This window comes from Haemorhous mexicanus, chromosome 19 (assembly GCF_027477595.1).
Source record: "Haemorhous mexicanus isolate bHaeMex1 chromosome 19, bHaeMex1.pri, whole genome shotgun sequence".
NCBI classification, from domain to species: Eukaryota; Metazoa; Chordata; class Aves; order Passeriformes; family Fringillidae; genus Haemorhous; species Haemorhous mexicanus.
The window spans coordinates 313,192-329,949 of NC_082359.1; the positions used below are offsets into that span (position 1 = coordinate 313,192).

The 16,758-nt window shown below is 50.0% G+C and overlaps 1 protein-coding gene across 9 annotated transcripts in view; it reads left to right on the top strand.

The window, feature by feature from the left end:
* The window catches only part of AIFM3 (apoptosis inducing factor mitochondria associated 3), a 61,440-nt gene that overhangs the window by 37,150 nt on the left and 7,532 nt on the right, over positions 1–16,758 (top strand). For all 9 annotated transcript variants that reach the window (XM_059863143.1, XM_059863144.1, XM_059863146.1 and 6 more), the window contains exons 8-16: positions 4,481–4,593; positions 7,440–7,526; positions 8,131–8,222; positions 10,161–10,291; positions 11,372–11,487; positions 11,818–11,889; positions 12,218–12,281; positions 13,545–13,621; positions 14,461–14,578. In XM_059863143.1, coding sequence (XP_059719126.1) covers positions 4,481–4,593; positions 7,440–7,526; positions 8,131–8,222; positions 10,161–10,291; positions 11,372–11,487; positions 11,818–11,889; positions 12,218–12,281; positions 13,545–13,621; positions 14,461–14,578 — 870 coding nt within the window. The remainder of the gene's footprint in view (positions 1–4,480; positions 4,594–7,439; positions 7,527–8,130; positions 8,223–10,160; positions 10,292–11,371; positions 11,488–11,817; positions 11,890–12,217; positions 12,282–13,544; positions 13,622–14,460; positions 14,579–16,758) is intronic.

Here is a 16,758-nt window from a genome sequence, read left to right on the forward strand (position 1 = left end):
CCTTCCCTTCCTTCCTTCCCTTCCCTTCCCTTCCCTTCCCTTCCCTTCCCTTCCCTTCCTTCCCTTCCCTTCCCTTCCCTTCCCTTCCTTCCCTTCCCTTCCCTTCCTTCCCTTCCCTTCCCTTCCCTTCCCTTCCCTTCCCTTCCCTTCCCTTCCCTTCCCTTCCTTCCCTTCCCTTCCCTTCCCTTCCCTTCCCTTCCCTTCCCTTCCCTTCCCTTCCTTCCCTTCCCTTCCCTTCCTTCCCTTCCCTTCCCTTCCCTTCCCTTCCCTTCCCTTCCCTTCCCTTCCCTTCCCTTCCCTTCCCTTCCCTTCCTTCCCTTCCCTTCCCTTCCCTTCCTTCCCTTCCTTCCCTTCCCTTCCCTTCCCTTCCCTTCCCTTCCCTTCCCTTCCCTTCCCTTCCCTTCCCTTCCCTTCCCTTCCCTTCCCTTCCCTTCCTTCCCAAACCTTCCCAAACCTTCCCAAACCTTCCCAACCTTCCCTTCCCAAACCTTCCCTTCCCTTCCCAAACCTTCCCAAACCTTCCCTTCCCAAACCTTCCCTTCCCTTCCCTTCCCTTCCCTTCCCTTCCCTTCCCTTCCCTTCCCTTCCCTTCCCTTCCCTTCCCTTCCCTTCCCTTCCCTTCCCTTCCCTTCCCTTCCCTTCCCTTCCCTTCCCTTCCCTTCCCTTCCCTTCCCTTCCTTCCCTTCCCTTCCCTTCCCTTCCCTTCCCTTCCCTTCCCTTCCCTTCCCTTCCCTTCCCAAACCTTCCCTTCCCTTCCCTTCCCTTCCCTTCCCTTCCCTTCCCTTCCCTTCCCTTCCCTTCCCTTCCTTCCCTTCCCTTCCCTTCCCTTCCCTTCCCTTCCCTTCCCTTCCTTCCCTTCCCTTCCCTTCCCTTCCCTTCCCTTCCCTTCCCTTCCCTTCCCTTCCCTTCCCTTCCCTTCCCTTCCCTTCCCTTCCCTTCCCTTCCCTTCCCTTCCCTTCCCTTCCCTTCCCTTCCCTTCCCTTCCCTTCCCTTCCTTCCCTTCCCTTCCCTTCCCTTCCCTTCCTTCCCTTCCCTTCCCTTCCCTTCCCTTCCCTTCCCTTCCCTTCCCTTCCTTCCCTTCCCTTCCCTTCCCTTCCCTTCCCTTCCCTTCCCTTCCCTTCCCTTCCTTCCCTTCCCTTCCCTTCCCTTCCCTTCCCTTCCCTTCCCTTCCCTTCCCTTCCCTTCCCTTCCCTTCCCTTCCCTTCCCTTCCCTTCCCTTCCCTTCCCTTCCCTTCCCTTCCCTTCCCTTCCCTTCCCTTCCCTTCCTCCAAACCTTCCCAAACCTTCCCAAACCTTCCCAAACCTTCCCAAACCTTCCCTTCCCTTCCCAAACCTTCCCTTCCCAAACCTTCCCTTCCCAAACCTTCCCTTCCCAAACCTTCCCTTCCCTTCCCTTCCCTTCCCTTCCTTCCCTTCCCTTCCCTTCCTTCCCTTCCCTTCCCTTCCCTTCCCTTCCCTTCCCTTCCCTTCCCTTCCCTTCCCTTCCTTCCCTTCCCTTCCCTTCCCTTCCCTTCCTTCCCTTCCCTTCCCTTCCCTTCCCTTCCCTTCCCTTCCTTCCCTTCCCTTCCCTTCCCTTCCCTTCCCTTCCCTTCCTTCCCTTCCCTTCCCTTCCCTTCCCTTCCCTTCCCTTCCCTTCCCTTCCCTTCCCTTCCCTTCCCTTCCCTTCCCTTCCCTTCCTTCCCTTCCCTTCCCTTCCCTTCCCTTCCCTTCCCTTCCCTTCCCTTCCTTCCCTTCCCTTCCCTTCCCTTCCCTTCCCTTCCCTTCCCTTCCCTTCCCTTCCCAAACCTTCCCAAACCTTCCCAAACCTTCCCAAACCTTCCCAAACCTTCCCAAACCTTCCCTTCCCTTCCCAAACCTTCCCTTCCCAAACCTTCCCTTCCCAAACCTTCCCTTCCCAAACCTTCCCTTCCCAAACCTTCCCTTCCCTTCCCTTCCCTTCCCTTCCCTTCCCTTCCCTTCCCTTCCTTCCTTCCCTTCCCTTCCCTTCCCTTCCCTTCCCTTCCCTTCCCTTCCCTTCCCTTCCCTTCCCTTCCCTTCCCTTCCCTTCCCTTCCCTTCCCTTCCCTTCCCTTCCCTTCCCTTCCCTTCCCTTCCCTTCCCTTCCTTCCCTTCCCTTCCCTTCCCTTCCCTTCCCTTCCCTTCCCTTCCCTTCCCTTCCCTTCCCTTCCCTTCCCTTCCCTTCCCTTCCCTTCCCTTCCCTTCCCTTCCCTTCCCTTCCCTTCCCTTCCCTTCCCTTCCCTTCCCTTCCCTTCCCTTCCCTTCCCTTCCCTTCCCTTCCCTTCCCTTCCCTTCCCTTCCCTTCCCTTCCCTTCCCTTCCCTTCCCTTCCCTTCCCTTCCCTTCCCTTCCCTTCCCTTCCCAAACCTTCCCTTCCCAAACCTTCCTTCCCTTCCCTTCCCTTCCCTTCCCTTCCCTTCCCTTCCCTTCCCTTCCCTTCCCTTCCCTTCCCTTCCCTTCCCTTCCCTTCCCTTCCCTTCCCTTCCCTTCCCTTCCCTTCCCTTCCCTTCCCTTCCCTTCCCTTCCCAAACCTTCCCTTCCCAAACCTTCCCAAACCTTCCCAAACCTTCCCTTCCCTTCCCAAACCTTCCCTTCCCTTCCCTTCCCAAACCTTCCCTTCCCAAACCTTCCCTTCCCTTCCCTTCCCAAACCTTCCCTTCCCAAACCTTCCCTTCCCAAACCTTCCCAAACCTTCCCAAACCTTCCCTTCCCAAACCTTCCCAAACCTTCCCAAACCTTCCCAAACCTTCCCAAACCTTCCCTTCCCAAACCTTCCCTTCCCAAACCTTCCCTTCCCGAAACCTTCCCGAAACCTTCCCGAAACCTTCCCGAATCCTTCCGTTCCCTTCCCGAAACCTTCCCCAACCCTTCCCTTCCCCAACCCTTCCCTTCCCGAAACTTTCCCTTCCCTTTTCTCCCAGCTCCATTTGTGTGTTGCCATTTTTGTAGAAAGCCTGATGGATGGGGTGAAATGTCTCTACCAAGTTTCTGAAATGGGTTAGATGCCAAGGCTGGGCCGTGTTGGGGTGAAATGGAGGGTGGGAGGTGGACAGGAGCTTCTTTTCTTGGGGCTGGGAGGAAACATCTGCTCCTGGCACATGGGATGTTCTTACTTGAGTCTCAAGGTCACCAGATCCAAGCTGGATATTGGATCATCAAATTGGGATCATCTAAGGTGCATCTCACAGTCTGAGCAAGGGGAAAACCAGCTTGACTGGCTTTTCCCATGCTGCTGGGTGACATTTTTCCCTTCCTTGTGCCCTTGCTGATTGTTGACTGAATGCCAGGGTAGTACATGCTGCTCCCTGAGGTCAGCTGGAATGTCCTGGTGTGTGGCAGGTCTGGACAGTTATCACAATCCTCAACAAGGTCACTCCACAGACAATACCAGCCACTGCTGAGGAAACTTTCTCAGGCTTTACCAGATAAATTTACAGGTCTGTTAAAGAACAGAGTGTATTCTGGTGGACACCAAAGGAGATTTCAAAGCTGAATTTGTGGGAAAAAAGTGTTGGGGAAAGACTGCCTATCCAGCCCTGTGTCACGGACTGAGATCCAGCCATGCCCAGCAGAGCTGAGAGCAATTGACTGCAGTCCCTTGCTCATATGAGGGTCATCCTGACATCAGCACAGCATCAGCTCTGGCTCAGGATGCTCCTGGCAGCATCCACAGGATGTCCATCTGCCTGTCTCTTCTTCCACTGTCCCCCAGCTCCATCAGTGGGAGTGTCTTCTTGGTGGACCAAACCATATGGTCCAGGTTCATCTTCTCTCAGTGGTGTTACAGAATTTCTGGCCCTAAAAACACTTACCATGGAGTGAGGCTTCCTTGGCTGAGAAGAGACTCCAGACTTCTCACCTGAACTCTCCAGTCTCACCAGTTCAGTCAGGGAAAAAGGGATGTGCCGGCCAGGCTGCCTGGATGCAGTTGGACAGCATGTCCGAAGGCAGCTTTTTGTTTGATTTAACAAGTTTTTTTCTGTGATTGTAACAAGTGAACAAAAAAACCCTTAAAGAAATATCATGAAAAATGCTCTGCAGTGAGTCACACAACCAACACCTTGGCCATGGAGAAGGGAGGACTTCCTACTCTCCGTGTTTGGCCATAAATTCACCAGGAGCAGGGTGTGCAGACCCTTCTCTGACTAGAGAAGTCCAAGGTTCTAAGTGGTGCTTATGGCCTGGAGTTTGTCATAGTTTGTAGGCTTTAGTAACACTCCTCAGGTGTGCTCTTTGTGTGTTTGTGGCAGTTTAGGGACAGACAAGAGGATTAATGTCATGGTCCATAGACAGAGCGTCCCTTCTGCTGCCTCATGCATCTGCTCCAACTGGCTTCCCATGTGAGCTGTTTGAGTTAGAAGAGGCTGTGAGGTGAGGCCAGGACTGCTGGAGGTGGTGGTTTTGGAGTCAGCCCCAGCAGGTTTAGCAGCACAGACCTCCCAGGACCACATACACATGGCTGTCACCAGTCTCCTTCTCCCTTAGGGGCAGCTGGGCTGGTCTGTGCAGAGACCTTGCGCCAGGAGGGTTTCTCTGACCGGATTGTGATGTGCACCATGGACAGACACTTGCCCTATGACAGACCAAAGCTCAGTAAGGTTTGTATCACCCTGGGTATGCCACAGTTCCCCAGTTTTAAAATTTGCTCCCCAATTTAAAAATTTGCTCTAGGGCCTTTCCCTGCTATTATTCATTGCAGCAGCAAGGTTCTGTTTCCTTAGTCTTTCTGTCTCTGTTTCCCTTGAATTTTCTTCCCTCTTTGTGACTGAAATAAGAAATACAAAAAAGGAATTGTTCAAACTAAGTTAAGATTACTCCAGCAGAAAAACAAAGGTATTCTTCCTTGTGTGGGTGGGCAGGCCCTGGCACAGGTTGCCCAGAGCAGCTGTGGCTGCCTCTGGATCCCTGTAAGCGTCCAAGGCCATGTTGGACATTGGGGCTTGGAGCAATCTGGTCTAGTGGAAGGTGTCCCTGCAAATTGAAATGAGATGAACCTTTAGTCCCTTGCAACCCAAACCATTCCATGATTCATAAGATGATTCTTCCATGGATGAAATGGTAGCTCTCTTAGCCAGCTTGTACCTGGACGGGTCTTCTTAAAGTGTTTCTGGATCAAAAATATTTAAGGCAGTGAAGTGGAGCATGTGGAAAAATGGTGTTGTCTACCAGAGTTTTTAATAGTGTCTATTTCTTGCTGCCCAGGGATGCTCTGTGCCGTAATTATGATGATTCTCAGCTGTCATCACAGCTTGATAACTTGATGGAAGTGCAAAGGTTGCTTTTTCTGACACACATCCCATTTTGCATTCCAGTTTATAGACACAGGATGATCTTTAATCAGTTTTTTTTGCTGCTGATTCCTGAGCCTTCTTTGTTGTCAGACAGCAGCTCAAGTTGGACAGCAGCATTTGACCTTGGAGCCTGAAGATAACATAAGGTGAACTACGTGTTCATCCTTATGGCAGGAATGCTTACCCATAGGGACTACTACAATCATAGCACCCAAAAAAAGGGATTTTCAAAGACAGGCAAACATGCACATGGCTTTTTGAGAGCATTCAGGCAATTTCTCTGCTTCTGTGAGTCCTTCCTGGGATGAAGAGCAGCTGCCTCCTACCCCTATCCAAGCATCACAGGGGTTGTGCTGAGTAGCTCGGAGAATCTGAGAGTCCCTCTCCCAGCCAGACAGCTCTTCCAAACACTCATCCTCATGTATGAGTCTTAGACTGGCTCTTCTTCTTGCTGTTAAATAGTAAGAACATTCCACATGCCAGAGATGTTGTAGATGGTTTGTTAAATACTCCACTGAACACTTCTGGCTGTAGTTGCTTTTGAAAGGTACACAAAGCCCATGGAAGAGAAGGCAGAATTTTTGTGAAGAGGGTAGGAAAAATTGACTTTTTCTTAATCCTATTGTGTGTGGGACTACATCTGTACAAGCCACTGGAGGAGTGCCACTGCTAGCTCTGTAAGCAGCAGAGTTCTTGCTCCCTGAAACTGCAGCAGTGCCTTCCTCTGCCCTGCTGAATGCCTGTTATCAGTCTGTTCCCATGTCCTGTTCCTCCTTGTTCCGAGCTGTTTCCCTTTGTCTCCTTTGGACCATGACCTGTGTGTTGCCACATCTCTGTTACTGTCCCCAGAGCACCAAGCAGCAGCAAAAGGCATGGTGGTTGTGTACTGTTGTGCTTTGCCCTTCCTGCACACTGTCACAGAGGGGTCAGGTGTTTTTCTCTGTAAATGTGGAGTATTCAAAGAATTTGCAGTAAAAACTGTATGACCCTGCCCCTGCCTCGAGTCATGTGACACCACTCTCTCCTGAGCAGGACATTGTCTGAAGTCAGAGTGAGGGCTTGTTCTTGATGGACTTGTTCTAGCCCCTGACCAGGCCACCTCCAGGGAGAAGGATCTTCCGGATCATCTCCATGGGCGAGTAGGAAAGCCCTTGATTCTTATATCCCCTGTTGCTCCTGGATCAAACCCAAACACCATCCCTGTGTGGCATGAGTAGATGCTGCTGCTGGGCACTGTGATCAATAGCAGGGCTTGACCATGGCATCCCTGCCTGTTCCTGCTATGCTGCAGGCACGGAGGGATACATGAGCAGGGAGCAGCCTGCACACCCAACTTGATCACTTGATGCTCAGCTTGTTCTCAGCCTGAGTCTGAGCCTATGTCCACAGATTGAGGAGGATGGATGAGCTCAGGCTCAGCCCTGTGTGTAAAGATGTACATCTCACCACAGTGACCAGGGAAGGCTGGGAAAAGCATGAACCTTTTTCTTGCAACTGAAGATGTGCAGATATGGGCCCCACCCCCTTGCTTCAGTATTGGATGGAACTTGTGCAGCATAACTTGGGTGCTTTTGAAAGTGTATCCTTGTGTGTTAATGCTGCTTGTTCTTACTGCTCTTCTAGCTTCCATTTGCCTTGGTAACTGGCTGTTTTCCAAATAATCATAGAATGGTTTGAGTTGGAAGGGACTTCTAAAGGTCATCCTGTGCCATCCCCCTGCAGTGGTTTTTCCTCCTTTTACTAGACCAGGTTTTGCTCTAGTCTAGCACTTTCAGGGATGTGGCAGTCACAGCTTCCCTGGGAAACCTGTTCCAGGGCCTCGCCACCTGTGTTGTAAAATGAGGCTTTTCTCTTGCTCCTGTGAACCTGTGTGTAGTGGAAGGGGCTGCAGTTATGTCTGCTGACACTCTGAAGCACTTGCTATGATCTTGCCTGAGCTGCTCAGCACCAGCTCCCCACCAAACTGGCAGAGAAGGCACCAGAGCCCAGGACAGCCTCTTGTGACAACTCCTACTTGAACAGGCTTTCATTTCAGCCCTGTGGAACCATTCCCTTAACCCATGCAGCAAGTGCTGACTTGTGCTAGTAGCAGCCATTTCTCTACTCACCTGTTCAATCCACAGCAGCTGACAGAAAAATGGCTTTTTTTGCAGTCAATGGATTCCCACCCTGAGCAGATCGCCCTGCGCCCCAAGGAGTTCTTCTGCACCTATGACATTGAAGTCCTGACTGAAATGCAGGTAAGGAGAGTCCTGTGTGTGCCTGAAGGAAAGTGCTGGTATGCAAAGGCTATATTTAGGGAATGTAGCTGCTGTCTCTGTTCTTGGCTCACTGGATGAATGTTGGGTCTCCCCCAGCCCCCCTCTTTTTGCCCCAGAGTGCAGGTTGCCTGTGCTTGTTCAAAACACAGCTCCTGTGTTCAAAACACAATGCTCCTGTGGGAGGAAGGGCACTCTGGGTGTGACCATGATGTGTCTATCTGTGGTGACCATCATGTGTTACCTGACATTCCTCATGTGCATCTGGGGAGCCATGTGCCATCTGATAAGGATAATCAGCCTTCAAACAGTGCATACAATGATGGCTTAAATATTTCTCCCCATTATTTTATTTCTATTGGGAGACCTTAAAGGATTTGTGAGAAGGCAGCTAGGAATACTTAAGGTATGGGTTGGCCAAACTGCGGACATGGGGGGACTAAAACTGACAGACTAACTAAAAGCAACCAACTAACTAAATAAAACTGACATGGAGGACTAAAACCTGACAGACAAGTTGATTGGGCTGGGACCTCGGTGAAAATCTGGGATTTCTTCCCTTAACGTTATTTAGGAATGATTTTAGGTGGCGGCTGTGGATGTCAAGAGCAAGATAGCTGTGTTCAAGGATGGGTTTAAGATGGAGTACAACAAGCTGCTGATAGCAACGGGAAACACGTAAGCTTCAGACAAACATCTCAAAGATCAAGAGAACCTGTTTTATCTGAGAATGTGAGGAGCTAATGCCTGGGGATAAGGGATGAAATGTGGCAGATGAATTTAAACACTGAATTTGTTTGAGTATGGAAAAGTCGAGGAACACAAAAGATATTGGAAATGTCTGTATGTATCTACATCTACAGCTATATATCATCATCTATATATTTCATATATATCTACGTCACGTGTTAAAGAATCACAGAATCACAGGATGGTTTGTATTGGAAGAGATCTTAAAATTCATCCAGACCCAGAATCATCCAGGCAGAATTTTTGTGAAGAGGGTAGGAAAAATTGACTTTTTCTTAATCCTATTGTGTGTGGGACTACATCTGTACAAGCCACTGGAGGAGTGCCACTGCTAGCTCTGTAAGCAGCAGAGTTCTTGCTCCCTGAAACTGCAGCAGTGCCTTCCTCTGCCCTGCTGAATGCCTGTTATCAGTCTGTTCCCATGTCCTGTTCCTCCCTGCTGTGGACAGGGAACACTTTCCACTAGACCTAGTTGCCCCAAGCCCCATCTAAGCTGGCCTTGGACACTTCCAGGGGTGGTACCACAACCTTGAACATATTTTCTTTAACAAAAGCACCAAAGTGGAAGTATCCTTTTAGAGGGCATTTTTGCCACATTGCTCTTCTTTTCACTGCTTGATAACACTCAACCCTAACAACCAGATATATCATCCCTCTGAATTTTCATCTTTTATTTTCTGCCAACCTTTAAGATCTTTTTCAGCAATAAGGCTTAATACTTTGCCATTGCAGCCTTAATTAGGTGTTGCTGTTGCCCCATTCTAACAGACCCTTTGGGAGCCTTGGCCCCAGAACAGGAATTTTCAGGACTGAACCTGGTCCAGCCATAGGGAAAGGTGGTATTGATGTGCTGGCATGCCAAACATCACTCCAGATTGCTGTTGTCACTTGTGCCCTGGAAGTAGTGGATCTGTTTGTTTTTGATTTGAGGTTTGTCAAAATCGGCAGTTAAGGCTGAAAATAAGGCATCCTGGCTCTCCTTCCTTGTGTTCCTTACATCAAGACATAAAATGAAGTAGGAGAAATGCAGCCTCTGCATAATTTATCATCTGGGGAAGGAATGCTGTAGATCAGCCAAAGCAGGGACTCACACTGGAAACCAAAGTGCCACCAGTCATAGCCAGTGCCACAAGGTGTGAATAGCTGGTGCTAGGGTGTACAGGATAACAGCCAAAATGCCGTGTGCACCAGCTACCCAATTAGGTTCAAAAGAGGATTAAACCTTTGGCAATAATTTCAAAACCCTCATGCACAAGCTCCAGGTACACTGGATTTTTTTAAGGTACCTAAATTATTTAGGCACTTCTGTTCTGTTTCCAGATGTGAGTCAGTTATACAGGGGCCAGATATTTAAAAATATTTGGGCTACAGTAAGTGCCTGAGGAGGGCACAGTTAAGCTGCTACAGCATCAGCAGTGTGCCTTTGGGAATGGGAAGTGTAGCCTACATCTGCAGAGCATTATCAGACTTTCAATATCTGGCTCCAAAGTACTGCTTGAGGTCAGAGTGAGTTTTCTGTGTCCCCTTAAGCTTCTAAAAAATTTGTGACATGCCAGTAATTGAGCATAGGCTTTTAAAGCAATGCCTGTCCTGCGCTGGCTGCACTGCCCCAGCAAGGAGCTCCCCTGGACCTGTGGGTACACCAGTCCACAATGGGGTCTGGGGTGGCTGCTCAGCATCCCCTGCTCCACCACTGGCCACCAGCATCTGTTTTTTTCCATGTAATGTCTCCAGCCCAGAGAAAGGTGAAAAAAGGAAAGTTAGGAATTGTTCTTGGAGCCCTGGGAGGAGTGTCTGCAGTCCTGACTGGGCACTGAACCACACAGAGTTCAGAAAAGCAGCTGTATCACCCTCAGTGTTTTTCAGGCCCAAAACTCTCAACTGCAAAGGTAAGGAGATGGAAAACGTTTTCAACATCCGGACACCCGAAGATGCCAATCGTGTGGTGAAGCTGGCCACGAGCAAGAATGTTGTGATCGTGGGAGCGTCCTTCCTGGGTGAGTGCTTTCCTGGCCTGTGGTCCTGTCCCAACTCTCCACCTCTACCTGCAGATGGGTTAAGTCCTTTTCCCAGTTTTTCACTGCCCAGGTAACACTCCTATGAAATTGGACCTGGGGTAGTCCAACCTCCACCCCCAGGTGTGTGTAAGGACATTTCCATGCCAGAGAAATTGATTTTTCAAAGAGACTGGGCTGGTATGGGCATAGATATTGCTGTCCCAGTCTGAAAAGTACATGGCAAGGCAAGTACTGGTGCTCATGTGGGTCCAAATCTGGTGTGTCTAGAGTTGGCTTCAGTCAGGAGAGGCTTGTTGGTGGATGGGAGCCTGTGGGATTTTTCTCTTTTACATTTTAGTAGTGTGGTGAATTTTTAAAATGCACAGCAAAAATCTTGTTTGTTTGATGACTCTTCTTTTTGCTTGATATGGTTCCAACAAAATTATTGTGGGTCCTAACAAAATAAGAGTGGGTCCTACAAGCCTTAAACATAAATGATCATTAGTCATGGAATTTATTATAAGATAGTAACAATTTGTTTTTCTTCTTTTATAAAATAAACTTGTTTTCATGGTTGAATCAATATGATCTACAGAAAAGCATGTGGTGTGGGGGGCCAATTGCAAACTGCAGGTCATCAAAAATATTCATTTCCAAAAAACTTCCACAGACAGAAGATGTCTTGGTGGAGGTTCCCATGCAATTCCCAGCACCAAAATTCTGCCATTCTCATGGGAGAAAACAGCTACTCCCAAGAGCAGTTTTCAGACCACAGCTAAGGTTGTCCCAGATGTAGGAGGAAGGTTTCCCTTGGCTGAGGTCCCCTGTTCCATGTTTTTCCCAGGGCTTTTTGGAATTTCCTGTCTAGTTCCTCCCTTTGGTCTTTAAAACCTACATCTAAGAACACTTGAATCGGTGTGACCCCTGGTGTGATCAGGTCTGGTGGCCCCAGTTCTCCCAGGAGTGCAGCTCTAGCCTCCCCATTCAGAGTAGGTGAGGCTGCTCCTCCTCTGCAGCCAGGGACACAGGGCAGTGCTGGCTGGGTTAACGTGGCTCTTTGGACCTGCTTCTCTTTCCCAGGGATGGAGGTGGCCGCCTACCTCGCGGAGAGGGCCCACTCGGTGTCCCTGGTGGAGCTGGAGCATGTCCCCTTCAAGAGGTTCTTTGGGGAGAGGGTTGGCCGTGCTGTCATGAAGGTGACCTTGCTTTCCCATCTAGCGGGGGTTGGTAACAGAGCAGGTTTTGCTTGTTTCACTTTTTGCACTAATTAATTTATTTCGCATTTATTGACAAAGCTGTGATGGCAGCAGTCAGTGAAAATGGGCTGTATTTTCCCTGCCATGGTCTATGTGCAATGGAACACCTCTAGAGCCACGTTAGGAATGTGGGGATGCTGACCCCCTTAGCAGTGCAGGTTGAGACAAGCCTGCAGGGTGGGCAAGGCAGTGTAGGGGGCAGCAGGATATCAGGACCAGGGTGGTTCAGGGCCCTGATGTCCCCTGCTCTGTCCCTTGTCCCCTGTCCAGATGTTTGAGAACAACAGGGTGAAGTTCTACATGCAGACAGAGGTGTCGGAGCTGCGGGAGCAGGAGGGGAAGGTAAGTGGTGGTCAGGGGCTCCTTGGGGGAACTGCTGTGGCAACCCCCAGAGCTGCCATTCCCTTCCCTAGTGGGGTTTTGTTCTCCCCTCTTTCCTATCCCCTGAAATTCATGTTCCTGGATTTGGCCCCCAGGAGCAAATGTATGCCAGAGTGGTGTTTGGGGTGACTTAATTGCTCCCACTCACCTCCTGCTGCTTTTCTAAGGAATTATGGTCAATTTGTATTTCACAAATGAGGTGAGCTGCCAGCTTGGCTTCCTGCTGCTACAGAGGGGTTTTGTCCCTGAAATAACTCTGATGTGCCCCCGCCCCTTGTGTCTCCTGCAGCTGAAGGAGGTTGTGCTGAAGAGTGGGAAGGTCCTGCGTGCTGACGTCTGTGTTGTGGGTGTTGGTAAGGGCTGTGTGCGTGCAGAGCCACGGAGGGAGGGCAGAGAAGAAGATGGATGGGATGTGGCAGCAGGAGGTCACTGGGGCTGGGTGACCAGGGGTACTGGCAGTGGTCTGCCAGCTCTGCTGGACTACCACACATGAGTCTACATATCTAAAAAAGGCATTTCTAGAGCCCCCACCACAAAATGCAACTGAAAATATATTTTGGAAGTGTCAATTGTGTGCCGGGGTCGGGGCAGGAACAGGAGAGAGGCAGGATCGTAGCAAAGGCAAAGAAGGCTTTATTAAAAAGAACCACGTGGGTTTTATAGAGTGGTACCATAGATTCTATTCTGTTGGCTAACTAGCAGAAACATCTTTCTCACATGCTGTCCCTGAGAGGAACAGAAAAATAAAGTAGAAAAACACTACCTGGAAATTGTTTATAGTCAACAGGTTATCACTTCTTTCCAGCTCCCTAAAACTTCTCACAAGCTGCTGTGAGAAGCGCTTCCCATTTCTCTCTCTCTGTCCCATGGCATCCACATGGAAGTAATTTTTTTTTTTCCAGAAAAAAAACCCCCATTTAAAGCAGTTTCATCCTCTCAAGCTTTTTTTTTTTAAATCTTCTCCCAACTGAATTTTTAATGTGTTTTTTTTCTTTTTAATTGCTGCTGACAGCAATCAAAAATATATCCTGTACTATGAAATAAAAGAAAATATCCCAAAGAATATGATATATTTCTCCTTTACACTTGGTGGTGGTGGTGGGGAAATTCCCTTTCCTTCCCTCTTCAAAATGCTGTGGACTGGAAGAATCACAGAATTAATTTCATTCTGGTTTTGTTGTTTTTATTCACTACTCTGATTTGTGAAAAGGCTGGAGGTAAAAAAAAAAATTAAAAAAGAAGAAGGAAGGTGAAGGAAATGCACAGACTGGGGCGAGGCTGAAAAGCCCTGTCTGGAAGCTCAAAGGCTCTGTTTTAAATACAATTTTTTTTCAAACTATCTATAAAAGAGAATAAAATTGAACATTATCTCTTAGCACTAGAAAAGGATGGTGAGCAGATTACAGTGATGGCTTGGACAGGACAGGGATCCTGAGGGGCCAGAGGCTGATGCAGTGGGGGCTCTGTAGGGTACGTGGCCCTGTTCCACACTCCCAAGCAGCTGCTGTCTGTCCCTGGGGGCAGCCCCCAGTCCTGGCCGGAGGAAAGGCCTCAGGATCAGCCCCAGGGCTGTGAAACGTTGGACACTGCAGCAGCAGCTTTTGGCTTCCCCCCAGGTGCAGTCCCAGCGACAGGCTTCCTCAAGCAGAGTGGCATCAACATTGACTCCAAGGGCTTCATCATGGTCAACAAGGTGAGCCTAGGGGCAGCCACTGTGGGAAGGAGAGCAGGAGGAGCTGGGTCAGTTCTTCTGATCTGTGAGCTTCCCTGGGGCTCCAAACTGCTGCCACAGGCGCTTTTCATGGCTTTTTATCTGCAAAGACTGGCAGAATTGGAATTTTTTAATTTTTTGGGTTGGCCTGTGCAGGGCCAGGAATTGAACTCAATGACCCTTGTGGTTGCCTTCATCTCAGGATATTCTGTGAGATGGTGAAATTCTGGAAGCATCACCAGGAATGCCTGGGAACCACCTCTGCAAGAGGGGCTGTGCAACCCCAGACCTCGATGCTCTGGCTTGGGTCTGGCTCTGAGATGTCCTGGAGTGGTATGGATATTTAGAGGGAAAAAAATTGAGATCCATCTTTTCAAGGATCCTAAAGGATCTCATCCTTTCTCCCCACCACCAGTGACTGTGATGGGAGGAGCGATGTTGGAGCTGGTGGGTGTTGGTGCCTTGTGCAAAGGAGCATGTCAGGACCCTACGGCTCAGTGCCATGCAGTGCTCATCCCTGCAATTAGCTGGGCTCTATCAGCCAACACCAACAAACCACAGACTTCTGAGAGAGGCTCCAGGACACCAGTCCATGTGTCTTTTTACTGGATGACCCACTGGCTGAGGGATACTGCAGGTCCCTGCATGTGTGTTCTCATTTGAAAGTGAAGAAGGCTGAGTGAAATCTCCCCTGGGGGTCCCACAGCCAAGCAGAGGTTTTCCCTGTGTTCTGAGGGACTGTGGCAGCTTTGGACCACTCCAGCAGTGGAGTTTCTGTAGGGTGCAAACCTCACTAATGCCACCTCTGTTTGCCCCTGCAGATGATGCAGACCAACATCCCAGGGGTCTTTGCTGCTGGAGATGCTGTCACATTTCCATTGGCCTTGAGGAATAACAAGAAGGTGAATGTCCCCCACTGGCAGATGGCCCACATGCATGGTAGGTACTTTGCAGAAAAGAGCCTTTTCCAGATTCTCAGGAAATTTCCAAACCCTCCAGGGCAAGAATGAGACAACGGCCAACAGAGAGACTGGGTGGTTGTATTGAACATTTTGAAGCATGTGTATCTTATGCCTTCGTGTGTCAGCATTCTTGCCAAGCTTTGACTAACAATGCCTCATCACTGGCACAGAGGAGCCCAGGGACAGGCTTTCCCATATTCCCTTTGCTCCCTGGCACTGCTGCAGGAGGCTGCTCTATTCCTTGCCCCAGGACACTTAGAAGCTCACATCCTAATGCCAGCCTGGGCCCAGGTTCCCAGCTGGGCTTCCCACACCGCCAGGCTGGCCTGGGAGCGTTCAGCAGAGCTCCAACCGTTCTTGCCTCTCGTCAGCCTGGAGCCCCTGGTGTGATGGGCTGCCCTTATGGCCACACTCTCACAGGAAGGTTTTCTGCATGCTGGGTGAGAGGTTTTGGAACTACAGCTCCAAATTCAGCCTTTGGACACCTCTACCATGTCCAGCTATGTTTCAGCAGCAAGGACCATACCCCAACAGTCTCCCTGCCCTCCAAGGGTTTGTCCATCCCATCCCCATCTGGGTAGGAGCTCAGCACACTCTCAACCCTGTCACTATTGCACAAGTTGGGGGGAAAGAGTCTCATGGGTACATGGCTCATGGCAGTAGAGGTGACAAGTAGGAGATGCACCATGGGAAGGAGTCTGAGCCCATCCTTGTGTGCTTCCTGCTTTGTCTTGGTTGCTGTCATGGTCTGAGCCTGGCGAAATGCCAGTGCTTCTATGAGAAAACTTCTTTTCTTGGTATTTGCTGTGAGATGTGATCAGAGACAGAGAAGAGCAGGCTCTAACTTATGATTGAAAGGAAAAAAAAACTTTATTAACATAAAACTACAGGGAAAAAACACACAGAACACAGGATGAAAACTTTCTAAATTTCCTCCTCATCCCCCCCCACTAAATTTCTTAATTCCGTTACTACCCTTTGGATAATCAATTCTCAGTTCTTTGAGAAGAGAGGAGTCCCTCTTGCACTACAGACTTCACCCAGGAAACAGTCGAAACCTCTTGTGTTTCTGTGTCACATGTGGCACCGCCCGGAGAACATTTTGCCATCGTGACCTCTTCCTTCCATGTCCAGTGCTCTCACCACTGCACATGGACCAGAGCTGCTTCTAGGGTTTTTCCCTTTAAGGATGTTTTGTCCAGTTCTAAAAAAGAGCACAGTCCCTCTCCTTTTGGGACACCTGTCCTCCCCATGTTTCACCCCCTGGGGCTGAGGGGTCTCTCGAACAGAGATCATCTTCTTCTTCTTCTTCATCGCAGACGGAAGGCACCACCACCACCCTCCTCACCCTTCGTCTCTGTTCACACACCTTCACATCACCGCACTCTCCTGGCTCTGAGCCATTGCCTCCCCCTAGGATGCAGTCTCTGTGTCACAGGAACTCAAGGGTTCTGTCTATAGCTATCTAAGAAAAGTCTAGCCAAAAGCTACTCCATCATCTCCTCCTACCTAGAATTCTTCTCAACTTCTCTCAATCTCACCAGCTCCAGGAGGAATCAGCATTTGCAAGGTTTCCATCGTCCCAAGAAGGAAAAGTCCCAGGCTCTGCCGGTTTGGTTCATGAACTCCCACGGCTGGCTGCTCTGCTGGGCACCCCCCCTTCTCCTTCACTCCAGCCGCGCCATCACAAGCACAGTCTGCTCTCGCTCTCTCCCTCTGGGGGGGGAATGGGGCATGGCTGCCCGAAGCCCTCGCAGTTCAATGCTCCTCCACCCTTCGGCCCAGGCCTGGCCTACCTCCCTCCGGCCGCATGGCTCCCCTCCCCCCTGCCCAGCTCAGAGCTGGACAGGGGAGAGGTCTCCTTTGGTCCAGGGCCGGAACTCAAAAAGGGACTTCCAGGGGGAGTTCACAGCTTTTAACCCCTGTGTTCTCAGAGGCGTATCCATGCCTTCAGTGGACAAACCAGGTGCCAATATTAAAATCTGGACACCGATTGGCATGACCACACCATCCCAAAAAAAACTATTTCCTCTCAAACCACGACAGTTGCTGTGTGGGTTTTCTCAGTTTTTGGTTTCCCTGTACACTGTGACTGCTGGTGTTGATGCTGTGGCCTGAGCACAGAGCATGGAGCTTGCCCTGGGTGGCAGTTACCCC